Source organism: Mus musculus, chromosome 6 (assembly GCF_000001635.26).
Source record: "Mus musculus strain C57BL/6J chromosome 6, GRCm38.p6 C57BL/6J".
NCBI classification, from domain to species: Eukaryota; Metazoa; Chordata; class Mammalia; order Rodentia; family Muridae; genus Mus; species Mus musculus.
The window spans coordinates 96,841,660-96,868,111 of record NC_000072.6 but is presented as its reverse complement, the minus strand read 5'-3'; the positions used below and the strand labels follow the sequence as shown (position 1 = coordinate 96,868,111).

The 26,452-nt window shown below is 40.7% G+C and overlaps 1 protein-coding gene across 3 annotated transcripts in view; it reads left to right on the top strand.

Annotated features, from left to right (window-relative positions):
* Positions 1-26,452, top strand: part of Tafa4 (TAFA chemokine like family member 4) — a 229,206-nt gene that overhangs the window by 192,300 nt on the left and 10,454 nt on the right. For all 3 annotated transcript variants that reach the window (XM_017321648.2, XM_030255465.1, NM_177233.5), the window contains 2 exons: positions 4,197-4,352; positions 24,237-24,361. In XM_017321648.2, the coding sequence (XP_017177137.1) occupies positions 4,197-4,352; positions 24,237-24,361 (281 nt within the window). The remainder of the gene's footprint in view (positions 1-4,196; positions 4,353-24,236; positions 24,362-26,452) is intronic.

Below are 26,452 nucleotides of genomic sequence, written 5' to 3'. Positions count from 1 at the left end.
CCTCTTTTGAGAAGAAAATATGCAAGCTTTGAATGTGACTTCAGAGGTGTGGAAAAGAATTACTTAACAGTTTCAAGTTTCCCCACCTCAATGACATGTCTTAGAGAGCATGGAGAGCTACTAGTTCTGTAGTCTGGTTGGTCATTGTATACTGTACATAGGTTTGGGTAAAATGAAAAGAAATAAATACATCTATATCTATCCATACAGACAAAGCACAAAGGGAAACAGCCTAGCAACTGACAAAGTTCCACAGGCAGGGTAAAGGGGGTTGGGTTTTATTTTATTTTTATCCAGTGCCCCTCCAGGAAATAGCCCTACTTTTGGATTACTCCATCTTCTCTCCCCCAACCCATGCTCAAACTTTTAAATCTCCTGAGAAGTTGCATGTATAGCCAGTCACTTATCACTACATTCTTAACATTGACTGAAGTTTTCACATGGACCTCATCCATGAGAATATGTCTCTCTTATTGAAGGGGGAAACTTCTCTGTGTTAGAAGTGAGCTTGCTTGATACAGCCTTGCTATTGGGGTTACATATCAGGCATGGGTCCTGCGCATTTTAGAGGTAAGTTTACTATGAAAGCCACAAGTTTGTGTCAATGATCATGTTTCCCTCCATCAAACATCAGTGTATATCATACAGAGTCTGATGACATTCATGGTGTTGAGTTCTCTGTGGTAACTTGACTTCCCCAAAGGATGCTGAGACACTTGATCCAGTGCTATTCCTGGGGAGTTAGTGAGCATGCTTATTTGAGTTTATAGTCTAACTTGTTCATCTTTTGCAGTGTGTACAGGCATAGCCAGCTCACTGAAGGCTCAAAAGAGAATAAAAAGGCCAATCTTTAGAAAAAAAATCCTTACTGATTTGCTTTTGAGCCTGGGCATCTTTTTCTGCCCTTAGTCTGGAACTGAAGCATGGCTTTCGGCTGAGTGTCAGGGTGGTCATTTGTAGATAGTGGACCTCTTTTCCCTGTGTACATCCTTTCTGTCCTACTTCTCTGGAGACCTTGCTTTAAGTGAAGTGGTTAAGCAACTGCAATTAGTAAATTCTGGGTACAGCCAGTGCTGGGTTCTTTTGCTGATACTTGTTCAGGAGTGTTACCTTCTGCACTGGGAGACTGGAGAGGAATGAAACAAATTTAAGCAGAGATTAAGGTCCAGTGTCACAACAACACATATTTCCAGAACCCATGTGTGTCTGGAGTCACACAAACACTCTCATCAAGTAGGAAACTAAATTTCGGTAGAATGCTGACATATGCTGTATGAATGGTTGAGGCAGGGGCATCATTTTCTTCCATCCTATACAGACTGTAAAGAGGTGAGATTCAAACGCAAGTCATGTCTTTATGTGATCTTTGGGTGAGACAATTTTTATATAGTTTGTTAAGAAATATAACTGGACGAAGAATAATTCCTATCTCACAACATTTTTATTAGATCACACAGGATATTTGTAAAACATTTACAACAGTGCCTGCCATATTTAATCAAGTCTGAGATGCCATCAAATTTTCAGACATAGTCTGAATTGGGTACTCCTAAGGACTTTAAATAGTGTCAATTATGATTGCAGGATGTTATTTGCTGTGCTATTTTCTTTCAGGTTAAAAGATAATATAGTAAGTCTTAAAAGCAAGGAAGCACAATAGATTGGTTTGTATAAGTAAATATAAGCCCGAGTCAGAGGAAGTGATCATTCTGGGAGGTCTGGAACAATTCTAAGCTTGACGAGAAGATAATGCATTTGTGTTTGTGTGTAGTTATCCAAACAGCAACAGAGCACCAAGCAGACCATGTTATTACTAAAGGTCGAAATTACTTGTTAACTTTTCTAGGAAGTTATTAAAGCATTTTTCTTTCAGTTTCTAAATGAAGCATAGAGTTGCCTTCATTATGGACTCTCTAGGATCATTTAATAATATAGTAAGGCACACTGTTGTTTTCATGGTTGGAATGCTGATGCCCTTGCCCAGGATCTGTGTCGAATCCCTAGTCTTGAGTATGGTTACATTTGGCGATCTGGCTCTAATATTTCCAAGTTCAGTTACAACTATTTCATCAGAAAAAAAATGAATGACAATCTTCAGTTCTATATGGTGTACTGTAGTCACACAGACCGGTAGGGGTAGGTGTAGGGGTGGGGTAGGGGTAGGGGTGGGGGTGGGGGTAAGGGTGACTAGAGCAGCTTTGCTTTGCAGGCTCATCTACATAGATCTTGGTCATAGAATTTATTTGCTTACACCATAGTTATCCCTAAGTGAGGGATGCAATCACCAGGAATGGAAGCTTCTTTTCCTTTGACATAACCTGGCACTGTTTCTGCTACACACGACTGGTGGTGAAAACAAGCCTGGTATCCATTCTGTTCCAGTGTGGACTATGGGAGTTAGGTTTGTCATTATTGTTAGTAATAGAGAGACAAGTACAGGAGGGGGTAGCATGGACTTGTGACACTTGACTGAAACTTGATTTCTGCACAGACTCATGCCATGTCTATGTACATATGTGCACTAACAGAGTCCAGATTACTCCAGTGGAGTAATGACTAAACCTACATATGAATGTCATGGCTTCTAAGTTTGACCAGTTCTTAAAAGTCATCACGGCTAGAGAAATGAGGAGAGCTGGGGAGAATGGCATGCCTAGAATATACCTGTGAGCCATAAGCTTAGTAAATTGTTTAAGAATATAGAGATCCATGTCAAAACAATACATGTCAAGTGTGAAGGGTGTCCTTCTGTGCAGATTCAGAGCAATTTGAATACTGATAGAGAGTCAGTCTTAAAACCATCAAATTAATGATTGATTCAGGTATAAATCATCAGTGGGTTCTAAAATGAGAGGATTAGGGGCTGATAATAAGATGTGTGTAATTTCAATATTTCTCTTCTCAAAATGTATATTAAGTTTTTAGAGAAAATAGAGTCTCACAACAAAGAAGCCGGAAAGATACAGGTGATTAAAGCTAACATTGCAAGAATGAAATAGCAGGGCATCATGTGATTCTTGGTAGGAGAATACGAAGTTGCTACCAAAGTTCTTGGCTAAAAATGAATGACTTGAATCTTATTAAGGGGAAGAATCACACACACACACACACACACACACACACACACACACACACACATCAAAACCAAAACAACACCACAAACAACAACAACAACAACAGGAGAGAACTTTATAAAGTGACTTCCATGTGTTCTTTTAATGATGTTAAGGTCAAAAAAGATTGAGGAACAGGTTCTAATACAAGGGAGCTAACTAGCCTGTAACAAGCGAATGTGAGGCACACTTCCTTAGGAGAATCTGGGCAGGGGAGACATAGGGCATTGCTGGGACTACCTGCATGTGTAGATATTGCATGACAGCATTAATCAGAAGGTTATCTGACTAATTATACAAGGATGTCTATTTTAAGTAAATATGCACTGATGTCTTGAGGCGTAAATGAGTATCAGTGAGACAGGTCATGAAGGATGTGTCAAATGTAGTAAAATGTAAACTGGTAAATCTGAGTAAACAGTTAGTTTCCTATTGCTGCTCTAACACATTGCCATCAAATCAACATCTCATCCTAGAAGATGAGAAGTCTGGATTTGGCTGATTATCTCCCAAGGGTCTCGTGACTGAGAAGATACTGTCAAGCTATCAATAGGGCTGCAGTCCTTTAGGAAGCCTGGAGGGCCAAATTGGCTTCAGACTCTTTCAGGTTCTTGGTGGAATTCATGTTTGATAAGATAGATGCCTCTAGTTCATCCACATGTTGCTGCCTCCATCTGTAAGCCAGTAATAGTCCTTAACCCCATGTATTCTTTCAATCTTTCAGCTTTTAAGGGCTCAAGAGATTCAATTTCTATCAACATAAGCTAGGGTATGCTCCTCTAAAATCAACCAATCAGCAATCTTAATTTCAGCAACATCTCCGGGGCCCCGTCATGAATGTAAAATAACAACAGGAATTTTGTAGCTGAGACTCTAGAGGAGCCATCACTTTTCTTACTAATTTTATATTACTTTGAAATATCATCAAATGGAAATATTATCAAGATATCATAAGCATAACATATTGGGTGGGGACAGCATGGAACTTGAGAACAATACAGTAGTCACAGTGACACTAAGTTCTTGGTCATTTTGCTCTGCTTTAACGGCACCTGGTCCATGTGCTTTCTCATTACCTCCCAGGTCACCACCTGATCAAGCCAGGTACCTGCGAGGTGGTCGCCGTGCACCGCTGCTGCAATAAGAACCGCATAGAGGAGCGCTCTCAGACGGTCAAATGTTCCTGCTTCCCAGGCCAGGTGGCTGGCACAACTCGGGCACAGCCTTCTTGTGTTGAAGGTAAGACCTTTCCAGTCAATCTCTCTAGTACTTTGAAAGGGCTAAAAATCAATCTGTAGAAATCTAGGGTGCTTTGAGGTAAGTATCTGTCCAAAACTTAACAGAAATACAAGTTTCAAAATCTCTTGATAAATAAGGCAGGTCTTTAATAATCTCTCTTAAGGGGACTCTCTCTCATGTGTGTGCGTGTGTGTGCTTTAAAGCCTCTTTGTTCATCTATTTCCAAATGCCATGTAGATCAAGCACTTCTTTCTTCAGAGTCTCTCTTCTTGCCCTTGCAGATGCCTCCAAATATCCATGGAGGTTTAAAACTTTTATTTAAAAGTGATGGATTTTATTGATCACCTCTATGCATCCTCTTGTATACTTGAAGTAATTTCTTATAATTCCTGAAATACTATAGTATAGCAAACCCTATATATGCAGTGAGTGTCTTATATTTTATGGAGACAGAAAGTCTGTATATTATCAATGCACATGTGTTCTATCTGTGATCAATTAAGTCCAAGGATGTTTTGTCAATATATATGGAGAGGTGACTATACTTAGAACTGGCAGTGTGTTATTTTATTTTCTGCTTAGTGTTATACAGTGATATCCCCTTTGTTACTAATAATTTTTTATTCCTTGTAGTTTTTATGTTTTAAAAAATTGTTTTTTTAAAAATGTAATTGCATGAATGGTTTGCTGGCATATATGTATGTGCACTATGTGCATGTGGTCCCAGTAGAGGTCAGAAGAGGGTGCTAGAATCTTCATAGTTAGAGTTTCATGTGGGTGCTGGGAACTGAACTTAGGTCTTCTCTATAAGATCAGCAAGTACTTTTAACCAGGGAGCCACTTTTCCAGCCCATACTTTCAAGAAACAGCTATGAATCACCTTTGGATCAAGTTTCCTGACAATAGTTTGGGATCATGTATTATTCCCTGATTGTCTTCAAGTCCCTTAGTAGATAGGACTACTGTGCTGATAGCTTATGTGTGAGAGAGAGCATGTTTGTAAGAGGAATGACCATTGAGGGTTGTAGGTGGAGTCCTGGCATTGATTCTGAGTCCCAGGCTCTTGCAGCAGGCACCTTGTTGGAATCACATTTTATTCCTCAGAGGAAGAGCTATATGGTTCTCCCTCTACAGTTGTCTGGAGGCTCCACGAACCTGGCCATCGAAGGCCCAGGAGCCCTTTAGATGCCTGTTAAAAGGTCAGCAGTGAAGACACTAACAGTCAGATTCTTAATGTCACATCTTACTGCACAGTTAGCGTAAGTAACTGACTCAACTCCTCAACCCCAAACACAGAGATGTCCTTACCTTCATGCAATGGGTGGTCACTGTGTATGTTGAGCTCATCAGCCATGTTTAGAAGGAGGAAAGTGCAAAGGGAAACTTTCCTCTTGACAGTTCCTTACCGGAAACCCTGGGGTCCGATTGTATTGCTTAATTCAGATTAAAAGCATACATACCTTGTCTATTACCTAACAGACCCACTTCATGTGCATCCTGAGAATCATAGGTTGTATGATTTCTGTAGTTCGGGATGTGAATTTTCTCATCCAGTAGGACACATATGACAAGGTGAATAACCTCATGGTACATCAAGGAGCTTTCATTGCTGTCTACTTAGTGACAAAGGATTGTAGACAAGTAAATCTTTAACATTTAAAAGAAAAAAAACAAGCAGACACTTCACTATACTTAACACAGAGAGTCAGTCACTGCACTTTGTCAGTCAGAGGAGTGCTCCACCAACCTGTATTACATCCAGACCCTCACTTGTGCCCCAAGGCTCAGGGAACATTGTGAAAAAGGAAGTGGAAAGGTTGTGAGAGCCAGAGGTCGGGTTAGGAAGAAGCCAAAGAATGCCTTCTTTTTGTGACAGGACCTTTGCACTCAAACCAGAGCAACTATGGTTGTCTGAACAGGATCAAGCCAGTCAACGTTCTAGCATGGACTCAGGGCGGACTCAGCATCCCCTACCTTTACCTGAGGAGGAGCTCTTAACAAGTTGATGGCTTCCTTGTGGAGGAAGAGAAATTTTTCAAAAGGAGTGGTTGGATATTTGGTTCACCAGGCTCAGTGGGTGGGCTCAGGCTGAGAGTGTATGTGGGTAGTACAAGCAGGAATCAGTAAGTGTAAGTAACAACAATAAGTGGAAACAAAGTTAGGAAGGTTGGGGATGAACCTGGGACAGTACCAGTGTGGACTGTTGGTGAATATAATCAAAATGCACTGTTAGATATTTTTAAAGCATTAACAAACATATTACAAGGAGATAAGAATGGATCAATTTGCATTCTTCTACATGATAACCACCAGTTGAGCCAGTACCATTTGTTGAAAATGCTTGATGGTTGATGGTTTTTGCTACTTTGTCAAAGATCACTTGTGACCATAGGTGTGTAAGTTCATTTCTGGGTCTTCAAATTCTATTCCATTGATTTACCTGTCTGTCACTGTACCAGTACCATGCAGTTTTTAATCACAATTGCTCTGTAGTAAAGCTTTAAGTCAGGCATGGTGATTCCCCCAGAGGTTCTTTTATTGTTGAGAATAGTTTTTGTTATCCTAGGTTTTTTGTTATTCCAGATGAATTTGCAAATTGCCCTTTCTAACTTGGTGAAGAATTGAGTTGGAATTTTGATGGGGATTGCATTGAATCTGTGGATTGCTTTTGGCAAGATAGCCATTTTTACTATATTAATCCTGCCAATCCATGAGCATGGGAGATCTTTCCATCTTCTGAGATCTTCCTCAATTTCTTTCTTTAGAGACTTGAAGTTCTTATCATACAGATCTTTCACTTCCTTAGTTAGAGTCACACCCAGGTATTTTATGTTATTTGTGACTATTGAGAAGGGTGTTGTTTCCCTAATTTCTTTCTCAGCCTGTTTATCCTTTGTGTAGAGAAAGGTTACTGATTTGTTTAATTTTATATCCAGCTACTTCACTGAAGTTGTTTATCAGGTTTAGGAGTTCACTGGTGGATTTTTGACCTCCATATAAAACCAGAGACATTGAAACTTATAGAGGAGAAAGTGGGGAAAAGTCACAAAGATATGGGCACAGGGGAAAAATTCCTGAACACAACACCAATGGCTTATACTGTAAGACCAAGAATTAACAAATAGGACCTCATAAAATTGCAAAATTTCTGTAAGACAAAGGATACTGTCAAGAATTAACAAATAGGACCTCATAAAATTGCAAAATTTCTGTAAGACAAAGGATACTGTCAAAAACACAAAAAGGCAACCAACAGATTGGGAAAAGATCTTTAACAGTTCTAAATCTGGTAGAGGGCTAATGTCCAGTATATACAAAGAACTCAAGAAGTTAGACTCCAGAAAACCAAATAACCCTATTAAAAATGGGGTACAGAGCTGAACAAAGAATTCTCAACTGAGGAATCCCAAATGGTTGAGAAGCACCTAAAGAAATGTTAAACATCCTTAATCATCAGGGAAATGCAAATCAAAACAACCCTGAGATTTCACCTTACACCAGTCAGAATGGCTAAGATCAAAAACTCAGGTGACAGCAGACGCTGGTGTGGATGTAGAGGAAGACAAACACTCCTCCATTGGTTGTGGGACTGTAAGCTGGTACAACCACTGTGGAAATCAGTTTGGCAGTTCCACAGAAAATTGGACATAGTACTACTGGAGGATCCTGCAATATCTCTCCTGGGCATATACCCAGAAGATGCTCCAACTGGTAATAAGGACACATGCTCCACTATGTTCATAGCAGCCTTATTTATAATAGCCATAAAAGCTGGAAAGAACCCAGATGCCCCTCAACAGAGGAATGGATACAGAAAATGTGGTACATTTACACAATGGAGTACTACACAGCTATTAAAAACAATGAATTTATGAAATTCTCAGACAAATGGATGTATCTGGAGGATATCATCCTGAGTGAGGTGACCCAATCACAAAAGAACTCACATGATATGCACTCACTGATAAGTGGATATTAGCCCAGAAACTTAGAATACCCAAGATACAATTTGCAAAACACATGAATCTCAAGAAGAAGGAAGCCAAAAGTATGGATACTTCAGCCCTCCTAAGAATGGGGAACAAAATACCTATGGAACGAGTTACAGAGACAATGTTTGGAGCTGAGACAGAAGTAAGGACCATGCAGAGACTGCCCCATCTGAGGATTCATACCATGATCAACCACCAAACGCAGACACTGTTGCATATGCCAGCAAGATTTTGCTGACATGACCCTGATATAGCTGTCTCTTGTGAGGCTATGCCAATGCCTGAGAAATACAGAAGTGGATGCTCTCATCTATTGGGTGGAACATGTGGCCCCCAATGGAGGAGCTAGAGAAAGTACCCAAGGAGCTGAAGGGGTCTCCAACCCCATAGGAGGAACAACAATATGAACTAACCAGTACTCCCAGAGCTGTGTCTCTAGCTGCATATGTAGCAGAAGATGGCCTAATCGGCCCTCATTGGGAGGAGAGACCCTTAGTCTTGCAAAGATTATATGCCCCAATACAGGGGAATGCCAGGGCCAGGAAGCAGGAGTGGGTGGGTTGGGGAGCAGGGCAGGAGGAGGGTATAAGGGACTTTCAGGATAGCATGTGAATTGTAAATGAAGAAAATATCTAATATAATTGTTTAAATAATAAAAAAAAAAACAACTTATATACTCACCAAGTTCCTTTATTCTCCTGCCTCTGCCTCTGTAGCAAATCCTACAGGCGTATGCCACCACTACAGGCAGTTCCTCTATTCTCATTCAGGAGCATAGAGAATCTTTATCTTCTCCCTGAACTATTTCAAGTCCTGTGCGTTTTCTCTCCTTTCTGCCCCTCACATGGATTCACCTTTTCTCAGCCCACACTTGCTAATTTCATACTCTAGGGACCAATGTATGTATAGTTTACTGGATTCCCGATTCTTCATCTTCCGTTTCCATTCCATACCCAGAATAGATCTTCTGTAAAACAGAGTGGACCTGTGACTTCCATGTTAAAACCACACTTAAGTGACCAGTCTGTAAGCTGAGCTCCAGATTCTGTTTCATGCTCAAGAAAGCTTCCCATATGTTACTATGTTTTCGTTTTCTCTGCTTTAGCCAACCCAGAACGTATTGATTTCCACCCATCCCTGCTCCAAGATCATTGCCCTCCTTCCCAGGATGCAAGGCCAACTTACTAAATTCCTCTGTACTTCACATATCTATCTATGTGGTTTTGTTTTTCCCCATACCAATTTTTCTATAAATTGCTATGTGCATACCCTCATGATGGTTTGAAAAACAATATTTTTCACTTTTCTGCACAGGTTAGCCACAAACTAGTTTTAGCTTGACAGAGAACTGACTCATCCCAACTAATTGTTGAAGATAACAACTACCTTTGTCTCTGTGGGCTTGTAACTTCTTCTAAAGGAAGCAGTGAATCATAATATGGACTATTTTTACATCCTGTCTAGCCTCGCATCTTTGGATTAGAAGTTTTATATATAATGTTTTGCATGATTCAGCACTTTTGATGGCACTTTAAAACTACTGACATCATGATTCCTGTTGTCCCTGCCATCTTGGTAAAGGAAATATATGAACACCCCAAATCTCACCCACAAAGAAAGTATATGAATACCCCTAGATATCTCCCCACCTCTCTAAAGGCAGTACATAAACACCCAAACCCCCATCTTTGGCTTTCACCCTTGGAGTAATTTTAATATTTAGTGCATTTTTGGTATATCTATACATTTTGGCGATAGGCTGTAGCCTTTGGTCTAGATTGCAGTATCAGTAAGTGATTTGTTTAACTTTTTAGGTCCACCTAGTTTCTTCCAACAGTATTGGATTGTTGGTATCTGTGTGCTTATATGTATTGATTTAACTTGGATTTTTAAGTAGTCCACAGAATTCCATTGAAAGAACTGGCTGTAACTTAGCTATTCCTTCATTCGTGAGCATTTTGGTTGTGTCCGTGGGAAATCCAACACACTCTCAGGCCAGCCACATAACTGATCTTTCAAGCATTTTAGGACCAGTGAGTGATGACAGCCATTCAATTATTTGGCAGTGGATTATAGTCTATGACATTCTGTTGAGCAGGAACTTCTGTGGTGATGCAAATGGTTTGCCTCTAAGGAGAGGGGATGACCCACACGTGGCAAGGGTGCTTGAGATGGGTATGTCTGGTGCAAAGCTTCATATTAGATAGCATGCTGTTAGATGTAGTAATATGCAATGTCAATGTAACATTTTTGCTAGAGACTACCAAGCAGCATCCTGAAAGAACACTGATACTGTCCTCTTGCTCTGTCTCTGCACACCTAGCATTCTGAGGTAAATGACCACGTTCAACGAATATCTATTGAATCGAAGTCACCAAGGGAGCATAGAAGCTTTAAGCTTTAGCTGGGATGAGCATCTGTTTCCTTTCCACCTGACCATCTGAATGTTTCCATTAGGGCTTTTTAGCTTTACCTGCTTAATCTTTATCCCATAATAATTATGCAGTATCATGGTAATTGGCACGTGGGAAGACCCATTCTCTGCTGCTGTGTCCTTCTTATCGTATTTGTAAATAAGAGTAGAGAGGATATAAAATATAAAACTCGCTCGAATTTACATTTAAATTAAAACAAAGGCACGGAGATGTTGGAGCGGGGCACTAATTAATGTTGACATAGAAATTGGAATATCCTTTTGCATTATTGTTAATCCACACCACAGATACTTATCTGGGGCTTTCAATGCTTCTCTGTAGAAGCTTAGCCTTCATTAGTTAAATATAAAACTTAGATATTTTTACCCAATCACCCAAGTTTTTAAATTTAGATTTGAATTATTTAAATGCATTTTTAATACACAGTGGGGATTTGGAAGAAGGAAGGGGAGTTATTTTGAACCATGGCTCCTTGTGACCTGAAACAGGCAGTTGTTTTGTGGGTAAGAGTTCTTTATTTAAGATCCGCACTGGCACATTCAATGCCATTTTGTGATGGGAACAATATTCTACACATTTATCATACCACAGTCCTATAGAGATAATGCTGACTGGCTTTATGATAAAGCGAGATAAATGTGTAGTACAAGAAAGCTTAGTTTATTTTGTCAAAATGAATGCTTTGTAAATATCGGATTTAAAACAGATTAATGGACAAAAGCTTTGGGATAGAAGACAGTTACTTTTAAAGGTGTTTTTTAAATCTTTTGATAAGGCTCCAATTTTTCTGCCTTTCTGCCTTGCTGCAGACTGGTTGAATTAGAGGAGAGAGTTACCATTTGACCCAATAGTTCCCATGGCACTAGGGAACTATATGATGAGACAGGCTCTCTCTATCCTCATTGGGCTTGGCATTTCAGTCAGGTTTATTTTCCTTGCCACTGAGTTTCTGTCATGGGCAGTCAGGGTAGTGGTACTGAAGTTTACGTCACATAAGCACCTTGGGGTTTGCCAGGATGTGCCTTTTGAAGCTCTTGGATCATTCTTCAAGCTTTAACTGGGCACCTTGCTACTGGCCTTACTCTGTATGCTGGGGATAGGATAACAGTGGACTCCATTTCCAAGGAGCTCATAGTATACAAGGAAAGAGGGAAAGATTAACTCTCGCAAATGCAGGGTTCTATGGCAGAACAGAGAGTGTCAGGATGGACCCCATGAAAAGCAGGGAGTCTGAAATGACTAGGTAGAAGGTTAAAAGATAGAGGAAGAAAAGAACACAAAGGGTTTGTGTGTGGATGAAGCCTGGAAGAACATGGAGCTCTGGATATTGGGATGGGACTGCACTGTTTCTGGCAGTTCACAGTTTAGGAGCATGGAGGAAGCAGATTCGGTGCCAGTGGAAAAGATGAACTTGTCTTGGCTGTGAGTCAAGTTCCTATAGAGCATCCTGGGATCCCTGAAAGGGCAAAGTGTGGTCCCTGCATTTGGCAGGCCCCCTTCTCAGCAAAGGCGGCATGGGGAGCCCTGGGTTTGTGTTTCTGTGAGTGAGAGCAAGCAAGTAGATACAAGTTGTAGAAGTGCAACGTTGTCTGTAGTAGGGGAAGGAAGACATGGAATAGGGTTGACATGCCTTTTATTGTGGATTAAGATTCTTCCCACTAACCAAAGCTTTGAACAGATCCAATAAATTAGTACAGCCTCCCATTTTAAATTGTGTTTGCCCACATTCTTAAATACCTTTGGCTGGGAAATATGGATTTTTGTGTCTCATAGGGTCATTGGGCAGACTTGGGAAACCATCTCTTGGGTATCTATTATGTAGTGGGTGCCCAACAGTTTACAGTGCATAGGGTAGATTTCAAAAGAAAGAATTCAAAGAAAGAATTTCCTGGCCTCAAATGGTACTAGTGCCAAGGCTGAGAAACCCTGACTTGGAAGTCTCTAATATTCATACATGTATTTGTTGATAGCGTTTGGCAAGGAGGAAGCACTCAGATCATTAAAAACAAAAAAATCCACCACGGACTTACATAGCAGCTCATTAGGGCTATGTGAGCTTGTGGAATAATATTGCTGTGTGCGTAGGAAAATAAACAAATACAGTTTATTTTTGTTTTTGTTTTTTTGAGATAGGTTTCTCTGTATAGCCCTGGCTGTCCTGGAACTCACTTTGTAGACTCAGAAATCCGCCTGCCTCTGCCTCCCAAGTGCTGGATTTAAAGGTGTACACCACTGCCGCCCAGCTACAAATACAATTTCTAGAAGGTACTTTAGCTCTTTACTGCTTACAGTAGTTAGGTGGGTCATCCTAAAACATGTAATCGATAGCGTCCCTTGCAAAGAACACTGAGTGTGTTGAAACAGCAGCAGCAAGCACAGATTTTAACATGTTATAATCTCAGTGCAGAGTATCAAGGAGGTATATTCTAGGAAGATGTTTCAAGATCTCCTCATTCATACTTTGAGGTTATAGAGAGCATTGCAGTCTATTGTCACTGCCATTGTTTACACAGAAGAACTTGACAGCAAGACCTTGTTGTTAAAGACGCTTTACACTAGAATCCTAGCACATGGAGAAATCTGGCTGGTGCTCCATTAGACGCTTCATCCCCACTGCTTATTGAACATAATGCTGGAAGGTGCTATGCGTGCTGCCTGAGGAGAAAGTAGTCAGCGCTCCACCCAGGCATGGACCTCACAAGCTATGAGAATAATTTGCTTGGCAAGATGTGCCCACCAGTGCAGCAGTGGCAGGAATGTCATGAGAATGATCACTTCTTGACTGAATTTAAAAACCTGTTCCATGAGGTGGGATCTATAACTGACACTGTCAAGGAGGCTAAGAACCAGTGGCTATAAAGATCATTGACCCTAGGGGAAACCCTACTACTGTTATTCTGCTAAATGAACATAGTGATAATGACTTATTGATATACTCATAGATCTGGGCATCGCTGAACACTTACCAGAGAAGCTGCTCCTTACAGTAGATGGTGGCTAGCACAGGGGCCGACAATTGGTTCACATGAGGAGAATAGGAGACTTTGGGTACTCACTTCTGGCACTCAGTCCTCAATTGGATGCCTATGTCACAGTCCTCCAATGCTCAGGGATCCGTGGAAGAGGTGCTAGACAGGTTTGAGGAGCCAGAAGTGGTGGATGAATTCAAGGAAAAACATTTTCCAGGCATAGTTGCACATGTCTACTCACAGAGACAACATAAGCAAGAGCTACACAAACTCAAGCCAGATAAAATCCCAACATGGAGGAATGGAGGTGGGCATAGAGTTTGACCCCTAGCTGGAGGTATTAGCAGTTGCTTACTGAGTAGGGGGTAGACGTCAATGGTTTGACTCCTGATATATTTACTGCACCCTGGTATATATATATATATATATATATATATATATATATATATATGCACACACATATATATACATATATACACACACATATATATATACATATATACACATATATGTATATACACACATATATATACATATATATATAATTTATACACATACACACATATATACATATATATACACATATATATACACACATATATATACACACATATATATACATATATATATATAATTTATACACACACATACATATACATGCACACACACATATGTGTGTGTGTGTATATATATATATATATATATACATATATATATATATATATAATTTATATATATAATTTACACCCTGGAGTAGTTTGTCAACACAACTTGGACATGATGGTTTTTTAAAGGGGAAAGAGAGACTTTGAAGTTGAATGTGTCAGGATGGATGGGGGGATCTGGGCGAAAGTAGAGGAACATGATTAAAATACTTGGTATAAAATTCTTTAAGAATAAATAAAACATTATTTCAAGGGCAAGGCTTTTCTGTTTGTTTTAACTCTGCAAGCACACATGAACTAAGACCGCAAATGAAAGACCAACTCTTGAGAAGTCAGCTGTTTTTTGCACCAGAGCGAAACGGCTAATTAGTCACTTGAAACTTAGACCTAGAAAATATTGTACGATGCACTAACTGCCATCAACAAACAGGGGGCGCCACTGTCTTGATTTTTTTTTTTTTTTTTCCTTTCTGTGCCAAACCGGCAATTAATTACAACTTGAAGATGAGGGTATTATGTGTTTTCCTAAACCAGGAAGGCATAAAGCTTTGAAAAGAATTTTGTTTTAAAAATAGATGCAACAGGGCATCTTCTCATTTAGAGTAGATTGTGATGTTCAGTAGCAGGAGGGGCGGACATACCTCCCACAAGGCACTCTCCTGTGGAGAAATGGCCCAGGAGAGTGGGCAGATGCCATTGACAGTTGTTTTAATAGAATCTAACTTCTGGGCCTTTGCTTCAGCTCAGAGCTGGGCTCCAGCTGTTCTAGAAGCTCTGCTTTCTCAGTGCTCGTCGCCCTGTGAGGTCCAACCTCCTTCAGTTCTCACCTCTGCTGTGAGGTTCACAGGCAATCCTCAGCACAGAGAGACACTCAAAGCCGCCACTGTACTTTCGGTTCTGTCTCCCCGCTCTCTCCTTGCTTCTAGAACATTTGCTGCTCCGTCTTTCACAGAGAAACTCCATCGGGATAATCTATCACCAGGGCCCCCTTACTGTGTTCTCCTGTTAGGTATTAACAGGGTTTTTGTTTTTGTAAATGCAGCAATTCAAAATTCCTGAGCAGCTTGTTATTCTATCAAGAATCACTTTTTAAGCAAACAAAGGAAAACTGGTTAAAAAAATTTATAAGAACCTGGTATTATATTTTCTTTGATCTAAATCTTTGTATATCTAAGTATATTTGTAGAATAGAAGAATGTACTAAATGTATATGTGCAGAGTATTTAAATGTAACTTTTTTAGTAAAAAGAAACTATTACAAAACCCAACAAAACAAAACAAAAAAGAAAAAAGAAAAGAAAACCTCACAGGACCAATGGGATGGCTCTGTGTATGAAGAGGCTTGCCACATAACTCTGACAACCTCAGTTCAATCCTCAGAACCCATATAAAGGGGGCTGAGGGAGAGAGAACCAACTCCAAAAATTGGCCCCTAAGAAGCATCAGTGAAATTAAAACATGATGAAATGATCTGAATGTACAAAATACTCAATGAAGAATACAAGAGACTAATAAATACATGAAAAAAATGCTTAGCATCTTTAGCTATTGGGAAAAAATGCAAACCAGAACTGTAAGGAGATACTATTGCATCCCAGCTAGAATGTATACCATCCAAAAATTTAGAAAGTCAAGCTGGTAATGATATAGAGAAAAAACCTCCAAAACTTGTGATGTGGTGGAATATGAATGAATACAGTTACTCTAGAAAACAGTATTCAAGTTCCGAAAATAGCAGAAATAAGTCTCCCTTTTGATCCACATATCCTACTCCTGGGTATAGCATGGAAAAAAAAAAGAAAGAAAGAAAATCAGCTGCTGGGCAAAGCCTCTCTTGTAACAGATATGCTAGGCTCCTGTCCAGAGGACAATTTTAAAGAATCTATTATTTTTCCTTCCATCGTGAGTTCCAGGGATTGACTTCAAGTTGCCTGACTCACGGAGAAAGTACGTTTACTGGATGAGACATCATGCCTACCCGGTTCTTCCTACTATGAATTACTATTTACCATAGGAGAAGAGTCTGAAGTCTTCATACCTGAGTAATGACAGAAGCATAGAGCGTGAAGGACCTTGGTTTGATTGCTGTAGTACTCATTCATTGAAATACTATGTTAAAACCTTTTATCTTCATCTTTCCTTTTATTGAAAATATTCTTTTCTCATATATTCTGATTATAGCTTGCCCTCTCTCCCTCAGGTCTTCTGAGTTTCTCCCTCCCTCCCTTCCCCTCCAGATCCACACTCTTTGTCTCTCATTAAAAAAAGAAAAGTTCAACATCCTTAGTCATCAGAGAAATGCAAATCAAAGCAACCATGAGATTTCACTTCACACCAGTCAGAATGGCTAAGATCAAAAACTCAGGTGACAGCAGCTGCTGTCGAGGATGTGGAGAAAGAGGAACACTCCTCTGTTGTTGGTGGGATTGCAAACTGATACAACCACTCTGGAAAGCAGTCTGGGGTTCCTCAGAAAATTGGACATAGTACTACCTGAGGACCCAGCTATATCACTCCTAGGCATATGCCCAAAAGATTCTCCAACATATAACATGACACATGCTCCACTGTGTTCATAACAGCCTTATATATAGTAGCAAGAATCTGGAAAGAACCCAGATGTCCCTCAACAGAGGAATGGATACAGAAAATGTGGTACATTTACTCAGCTATTAAAAACAATGAATTTATGAAATTGTTCATTAGGCAAATGAATGGAACTAGAAAATATTCTGAGTGAGGAAACCCAATCACAAAAGAACACGCATGGTATGCATGGTATGATAAGTGGATATTAGCCGAAATGCTTGGAATATCCAAGATATAATTCACAGACTCATGAAGCTCAAGAAGAAGGAAAACCAAAGCGTGGATACTTTGGTCTTTCTTAGAAGGGGAACAAAATACCCATGGAAGGAGTTACAGATGCAAAGTGTGGAGCAGAGACTAAAGGAAAGGCCATCCAGAAACTGCCCCACCTGGGGATCTATCCCATATATAGTCCCCAAACCCAGACACTATTGTGGATACCAATAAGAGCTTGTTGACAGGAGCCTGATATAGCTATCTCCTGAGAGGCTCTGCCAGTGCCTGACAAATACAGGGGTGGATGCTTGTAGCCAACCATTGGACAAAGCATGGGGTCCCCAATGGAGGAGTTAGAGAAAGGATTGAAGGAGCTGAAGAGGTTTGCAATCCCATAGGAAGAACAATAATATCAACCAACCAGACTCCCCAGTCCCAGAGACTAAACCACCAGCCATGGTGCTGGCCACATATGTGGCAGAGGATGGTCTTGTAGGGCATTAATGGGAGGAGAGTCTGTTGGTCCTGTGAAGGCTTGATGCCCCAGTGTAGGAGAATTTGAGGCAGGAGTGGGTGAGTGGGTGGGGGAACACTGTCATAGAAACACAGGAAGGGGGATGATACAGGAAGTTTTGGGGGAGGGGGAGGAACCGGGAAAGGGGATAACATTTGAAATGTAAATAAAGAAAATATCTGCCTGGTGTGGTGGCGTAAGCCTTTAATCCCAGCACTTGGGAGGCAGAGGCAGGCGAATTTCTGAGTTCGAGGCCAGCCTGGTCTACAAAGTGAGTTCCAGGACAGCCAGGACTACACAGAAAAACCCTGTCTTGAAAAAAATAAAACAAAACAAAACAAAAAAGAAAATATCCAATAAAAAAAAGAAAAGAACAGGCTTTTAAGAGATAATTGCCAGCTTGTAGATATGGCTCAGTAGTTAAGAGCACTGAGTGCTCTTCCAGAGGTCCTGAGTTCAATTCTCAGCAACCACATGGTGGCTCACAATCATCTGTAATAGGATATGATGCCCTCTTCTGGTAAGTCTGAAGACAGCAACAGTGTACTCACATACATAAAATAAATCTTTAAAAAGAAAGAGAGAGATAACTGCCAACCATGACATAATTAAGTAAAATAAATGAAGCAAAAGACTATCATGTTGAAGTTGGATATGGCAACCCAACAGGAGGGAAAGAGTCTCAAGAGCAGGCACAAGAGTCAGTGACCCACTTGTTCTCACTGTCAGGAATCCCATAAAAATACCATGCTAATAATTACTCAGAGGATCCGGTGGAGACCCATGAAAACCTTTAAAATATGTAAAGAGATGGAATCATTAACCTTCTGTGTTTGATTATATGTGTATCAAATAATTTCATCCATCCCACAAAACTGTCACAATTAAAACGATAAATATATTGTACATTCTGGAAGACTGCTATGTAGAGTCAGTGCAACACAGTTGTAAGTCTGGTACCTTCAACCTTAATTGGCCAACTTAGAAAACTAGTTCTTATTTCTATTTCCATCTGCCTTTTGCTGTGTCTTGACAGCATTGGGGACAATCAGAAGAGGAACAGTGGGTAAAAGTGCTTTGAAATGACAAAAGTTCCCTGCAGTTGCAGGGTGAGATCATTATGATATTTAGAGCTGAAAAAATAACTTTCTTGAGCTTAATATCCATCTACCCCAGTTCAGCAGAGTCTCTCTGACACAATAAATAACTCATGCAGTAATATACCATCCTCTGCCTTGGCACATACTGATTTAAATAGGGAATGGTTAACCTAGATCACAAATCTACTTGACTCAAGTGCTATTGGTGTTGATTGGGGCCATCAGCTGATAGCCCAGGAACAGTGGTTACATCAGGAAAAGAAGACATGACCCTTTCAGCAAGTTGTGAAATTCTCCCCTGTTCTCATCACAATGCATAGCTGGTGGCCCCGTTGGGTTTTTGATACAATGACTTTTTTGTCTTATTATTTTGCTGTTTTTAGACAAGGATTTCTTTCTAGTGGACATCTCTAATGTAAAGGAAGAGGTATATATTTAAGGGTCATCATATGGCCTCTGATGTTAGACTGTATGTTGCCCTAGTCTCTTTGTATCTCTGGACCTCAGAGTTTTCAAGCTAGGAGAAAAAATATTAACTTAAGTTTTAGAGGAAACTGTATATGAGATAAGATAGGATAAGCAATTAGCAGGAGCCTGGCACTAAGTGGGAAAAGTTTCCCTCAGCATCAATGGCACATGGACTTTGTATTTTTGTTTACTTGCCATTGATGGCTTTTTTTTTTCATAACATTGAGAGAGTCTGTCCTGTTTTCTCTATATAACGCCATTTTATCTGTAGGGACAGTCTAACTGCTCCCCATCTGTCTTGGATGCCCTTTCTTGCTTTCTTATGCCCCTTTGCTGTGTCTATTAGAAGGGGCTAAAGTGGGGCACCCTTTTCTTGTTCTTTTAAGAGGCATCCAGCTTTTTACTCTGAATTACAACACAGGCTGTGGCTTTGTATTTACTGCTTTCTTCCTATGGTGATACATTCCTTTTTTACCTAATTTGTTGACAGTTATTATCGTTAAAGGGGAGTGGAACTTTTGCAATGCTTTCATAGACCCACCAAGGTGATCATATGATTTGTATTATTTATTTTCAGAATGTAGTAGATCACACTGATTAATATTTAATCATATTTGCACTTGAGAGGCAACTCCCACCTGATCGAGCTGTCTACTCCTGCAATATCCTGTTAAATATTTCTAAGGGGTTTGCATTCATTCTGCAATACGAAATATTTTGGCCTGCAGTTTTATTTTCTTGTAGACTTCTGGCTAGTTGGAAGGAGGCTAATTCTGGCTTCACAAAATGTGTATGTGGCAGTCTTTCTGCTTTACTTCTTTGGAGGAGTCTGAAAAAAGGTTGAATTCAGTAAAATTAACCTGAATTTTAAAATGAAATTTAAAAAATGAACTGGAAAAAAGGGACTTGCATTTTTGTGTAGTTACAAAGAATTAATTTTGAAAAGATCCCATTTATGATAGTTTGACAGGGATAAAATGCTTAGGAAAAAATTTAACCAATAAGAGAAAAGATCAGCATACTAAAAGCTATCTGATATTACAGAAGGGAATCATACAGCATAGAAGTGAATAGGATTGCCAAATGTCCATAATGACCTGCAGATCCCTGTCAAAAACCCAAGTGGCATTTTCACAGAAATGGAAAAAAAAAATTCCTAGAATTTATGTGAAGTCACAAAGAACTCAAATAAATCAAGAGTTATGGCAAGAAGGAAAGACTAGAGATGTCACACTTCCTGATCCATGGACATTTCAGAGCCATAGCCATCACAGATCAGTATAGGTGTGCCAAAAAAGTAGACACACAGAACACTGGAACAAGATAGACAGCCCAGCACCAAATTTACGGTGGTGTGATCAAGGCACTGGGGATATTCACTGAAGACTAGGTCAACGCCTCAGTAGTGGTACTGGAAAAAGTGGAGCTCTGCAAAGCCAAAGACTGCCTCACACCACACACAAGGATAAATCACTTCACACCACACACAAGGATAAATCACTTCACACCATACACAAGGATAAATCAGAGACTGCCTCACACCACACATGAGGATAAATCAGAGACTGCCTCACACCACACACGAGGATAAATCAGAATGCACCACAGAGTGCTGTGACGCCAGGAACTACAAAACTGAGAAATGAATTCAGGAAACAAAAACTTGACACAGGCGCTGGAGTTTTAGTTATGACACCAAAACACAGGCAGCAAAGCAAATCCAAACCAGTGAATGTGCTGCTAACCAAAAGCTCTGCAGCGGCAACAGTGAACGGAAGGAAAGGGCAGCCCAGAGAGTGTGAGAACTTATTTGCAGACTGCATTTCTTTTTGTCAAGAACCACCCCCAATCTCCCCCCTTCCCCTCTTGCTTTCTCTCTGTGTGTGTGTGTGTGTGTGTGCGTGTGCGTGTGCGTGTGCGTGTGCGTGTGTGTGTATAAGTGCCCATAGAGGCTAGAAACAGGCATCAATCTCTTGCAAGTGGAGTTACAGCTAGTACATTGGTAATGGATAATGAGAAGTGAAGAACAGACCTCTGAAAGAATACACCGTTTAACCACAGAGCCATCTCTCCAGCCCTACAAACCAGATTTCTGTAAGGGGTTCAGATATGATACATAGGGAGCTTGAAGAACTTAGTATCCTGTTGTCCTTTGTGGAACTGGGACAAATCGGTTCCATGGGTCTCAGGAAGGGAATTGGTGAGGTTCTCAAGGCCGGAGCAGGGCAGGCAGTCAGGATTCTGGGTCATGTGGACGGCAGTGCCAATGGCACAGGCAACAGTGGCAAGAAGGCGGTGGGCTGTGGCTGTGGCATGAGCCTGACCAGCCGGGTGGGTCTCAGGTCCAGTGATGAAGCTTTGGGACAAAGAACTCTTCCCCAGTGGTTACAGCTCAGTAAAACAAACACTCTCAGGTGATCCTCGGTGTACTTTATTCCCTGTGGACAGGGACTTTATAAACATTGAGGAGTAGCGCGGGATTTAGGGGTAGATGTTTTTATATTGGCTCAGTTTGAGATGTTAGTGATGCTCTGTTTGCACAGAGGACTCCAGGTGTTTCCCCTACAGGACTGATTGTCGTGGTCCTCTCAGTCGGGTGTCATGGTTACAGAGGTGAGCAAGTAGAGATGGGCAGGGAGTTGGGGCACTTCTACCATTCTCAATTCTGAGATTCATGATTCATGAGGTTTGAGCTTATGCAGCTTTACCAGTTCTTCTGTCTGGTGACATGGGTTGTCCACTTGCCCCACAGTATCCTCAAACCAAAACCCCATTAAAAACAAACAAAAATATGGAATAGCTGCTTTTCTCAGAGAAGACAGTTATCAAACAGATATTGGAAGCAGTGTTCTACCTCACTGCAATAATTCACACTTATTAGAATGGCTATTATCCAAATCACAAGGGGATGTGGAGATGTAGTCAAGGGGAACTCTCATGTATTGTTGACAGGAACGTGAATTGGTACAGGCATCATGAAAAGCAATACTGAAGCTGCTCAGAAAGTATGTTACATATACAGTAATCCTCCTCGTAGGTATAATCCACAGGACATCAAATTGGCCCTTCCTTTGTGCATGGTGCTGTGGATCCAGCCTGGAGTGTTGCATATGATAAGCCCATGTTGTGAGCCATATTCCTATCTTTGAGATGAGTATCTCTAAGGCATTTGCACCCCACCCCCACTCCACCATTTTCACTGAAGTAGGTGGGACCTGGGAATAACCCAGTAATTTCACTGACGGAGAGAGAAAGAGAATATGAGCTAGACCTATATTTGTTCATACAAAGAGATCCTGGTGTCTGAAAATATGCACGAAACAGGAGGGCTTTATGTTATACTAATGCAATAAACTAGGAATCAAAGGTTGAAGGACCCCATGATCTCATGTATACAGGGTTTTCAAAATATACAATTCCTGGTAGTCCAGAGAAGAAATGTGGTTTCTAGAGCTGGATGGCTTGTAGGATGGTGCTGTCGTCAAAGGGTGCAGGTCTTCAGTTACAAGGTGCACAGGTTTCAGGAATCTAACAGTAAGTGATGAGTGACTACAGATGAGTTAACTTACTTGATTCTGGAAACCACCACACATTGTGCACACATAGCAAATTGTCATGTTTACCCTGATGCAATCTATTGAAGTCCTCATTTTAAAACACAAAAGAAATCTATGGGCCATACATTTCTGCAGCTCAGAAAACATGGAATACAATGATTTATTATCCAAAGGGTGGGATTGCAGCACCTACTTGGGGATGTTTCCTATGTAAGTATCATTATTACAGTGGGAAAACAGGGCCAGTTTTTCTTGACTCACTACCACCCCAGTCCCAGCTGAGTTCTGTACCAACTCATAGGCTGAATTCGCCCCTATATTCCAGCGACTCCGAACTTGTGGGACTAACCATCCCATATAATGGAGATTCTTCTGTCTGTGTTTAGTTCCAGAGATCTACTGTGCTACGTTTTTGTTTCATGAACATGACACAGTTTTATCAACAGACATCTGTGTGTTCAGGGATGGTGAGAACTGGGGTATAGTGACTCACAGGTCACCATACATTCCAGAATAATCACATGTGGGCTATGAGGCAAGGCAGAGTCCTGTGACCTTCAGATGGCTTTCACTATGTGACAATCTGTGCCTCACCATTCAGCTATCCACTGCAATAGCCTACAGAAATATCAACACACAAAAAGGTTGGTTTAACTTTTAGTGTAGATGCTCTTTGTTCAGAGCCAAGACTAACACTGCAACATCAGCATTTGCCTCTGGAGCTTGCAGCCCAAGAGGATGGGCATCCCAGTATCTAGCATTTCCTGGAACAAAAGCCTGGTCCAAAGTTTCTTCTCCTGAACCTACTGCATCCTTTTGTGTCCCTGGGCAAGTGTTTTTATCTCTGCCTCTTTGGAGAAACTGATGCTAAGAGAAATCAGAAAGCCCAAGGTCTTTAAAACAACAGAGAAAGCAACATGTTGAGACTCAAATCAGGGCAGGGACCCCATAAAGCATTGGCTCTTATCAACTCTATTAAAATCTGACAGCCAACAACTCCAAAAATGCATTTCCAGAGTATGTATGTGTGTGTGTGTGTATATATATAACACACACACACATACATATAATGTTGAGTGCTCTATCTGCAATTACACCTGCATGCCAGAAGAGGGCATCAGACCCCATTATACATGGTTGTGAGCTACCATACGATTTCTGTAAATTGAACTCAGGACCTCTGGAAGAGCAGCTAATATTCTTGACAGCTGAGTCTTCCTCCCCTTGCTCCCAACCCCAAACTGGATCCTTTAAATACACTTATGCAATCCTTCCAGTGAGCCAAGTTTGTGTCAGTCTGCTAATCTGTTTTCAGCTTTGCCACCCACAGGTGGAAGAAGAAAGCATGTCTCAAACTCAATGTAACCTTTGTTTTCCAGCTGCCATTGTGATTGAGAAGTGGTGGTGCCACATGAATCCTTGCTTGGAAGGAGAGGACTGTAAAGTGCTTCCAGACTCTTCGGGTTGGTCCTGTAGCAGTGGCAATAAAGTCAAAACCACCAAGGCAAGTATGCCCAACAGGCAGCTGTAATTCACAACCGCAGTCCAGGTTAACTCTGGGGGGCTCCTTTTGTGACTGGATCTCACCGGCCTGAGAACAACACTGTTTTATGTTGATAAACCAGTCAGGGCTGTGCAACACCGTGCCTTTAGTCTTTCAGGAAAGTGCATTTGCCAGCGCCCCTGTGTGTGTCAGGGCAGTGATTTGGTGGGTGATTTTAGACAGGGCCACTGAATTCACTTCTGCTCCTCCACAAGCACAATTTAAGGAAAAGGTTTCAGAGTCGACAGAGCAGTGTATCAAAGCAAGAGTCCACCTCCAGGTGATTTACTCTGCTATAGAGTTTGGAGACTGGCTGGTTGAGATTTTCACTCAAGTCTCCCCCAGCTTCTCCCTGGTGGTTCCCATTCTGAATTTCTTTTTGCCTGATGGAAAATACTAGCTATTCAGTTCTTCTGTGAGAAAGCAAACTTCGCTGACTCTTTGTGTCTATTCAACTAGTTAGATCTTCAAAGTTTTTACTACCAAATCCTTTCATGACTGCCTTGCCAGCTCCCATTCAACCCTCCATCACATCCACATGACTACTGGCTTCCTTCCAGCAGAGATGCCATACAATGGCTGCATCAGTATCTGTGAGATGTTCTTCCTCTAAAGCAGGACACCCTAACACCTTTGGGCAGCTTCAGTCACTGTGCTGGCCCTCCATAGACAACCCTGCAAGATAGCCCTTCTTTCCTCTCCAAAGCCCCTGACCTCCTGTTGGGTTCTGTCACACTGCTTTCAAGGTACCTCTTCCCTCTTATATGATGTACTTCCTTCCCTTCTTTTCTAGCCAGCTATTCTTCTTCCAGGAATGCATCCTGGTTGCATCTGTGTCTGGTGTCTCTGAGTGTCTGCTAGGCTTGCATTTTCCATGATAGTTGTATTTCTCTACTACCCATTTTCCTACCTATCGCTCCCTGTCTATTGTAGGATCTGTGAGGTTAGGAATTTGTCTGTGTTTGCTTATGTTTGTAGGCCAAGATCCAGCCATGTCTTCATAGCTATTTCTTAAACACCACTGAAGTTAGATGGGCTGCAATGATGTCTATTCAACTTCATTTCCCATTAGAATATAGCTTGTCTTTGCTATTGATGTTGTGATGGCAGTAACTTCTGAATTGACAGGATTTGTGCGGATTCCACCAGTCACAGGCTAAAATATTAAATGGCAACTGCATCTCAACTAAACATGCACAGGTTTTTGTTTGTTTTGTTTTGTCATTATTCCCTAAATAATACAATATAAAGACCCATTTCTTTGAGACATGGCTTAGCAGTTAAGAACACTCACTCGCTGCTTTTGTAAAGGACTTGGATTCAGTTCTCAGCACCCACATGGTGGCTTACAACCAGGTTAACTCCATTCCCAGGGGATCCAGTGCCTCTTCTGGCATCCCTGGACACCATACTCATGGGCAGTATATGAGCAGTCTATGCTCAGACATGCATGCAGACAAAAATCTCATACATTTAAAATAATTTTTGTTGCATTTGTGTTATAGTTGTTATAAGCAATCTAGAGATAACTTAAAGTAAAAAAAAAGTCTGCATACACTATATGCAAGTAGTATACCAATCTAGGTAAGTTTTTAGCATATACAGATTTAGATATCTGTGGGAGATCCTGGAGGCAATCCTCTAAAAATACCAGCTTACAACTTTCTTTTTACATCCAGGTTAGAGAAAGTCTGTGGAATTAGTTCTCCCACACCCCACCATTCCCAGTGGGCCATTCCCAGTAAACTTCCAATCACCTAAAGCCATTGTACTTGCTAAGCAAATTCTGTTTCTTACTTCTGACTCCTTTCAGATGTTCCCATAAGTATCTTCTAAATAAAAAATATTGAAGTCTCCTATGAGGTTAAAAAAATAATCTTCCATCTATCAGTGATTAAAATAAACTTTCATTGTATTTCTTGTAGACTAAGAGATAACATTTTTAGAAGATTAAATTTGTATTGATTTTTAGATATAAATGTAAAACAAGATTGAGTGGAAGCCAAGTGAATTCTGGAAAAAGAACATGTGTAAGTAGTTCACTTGGTAAAG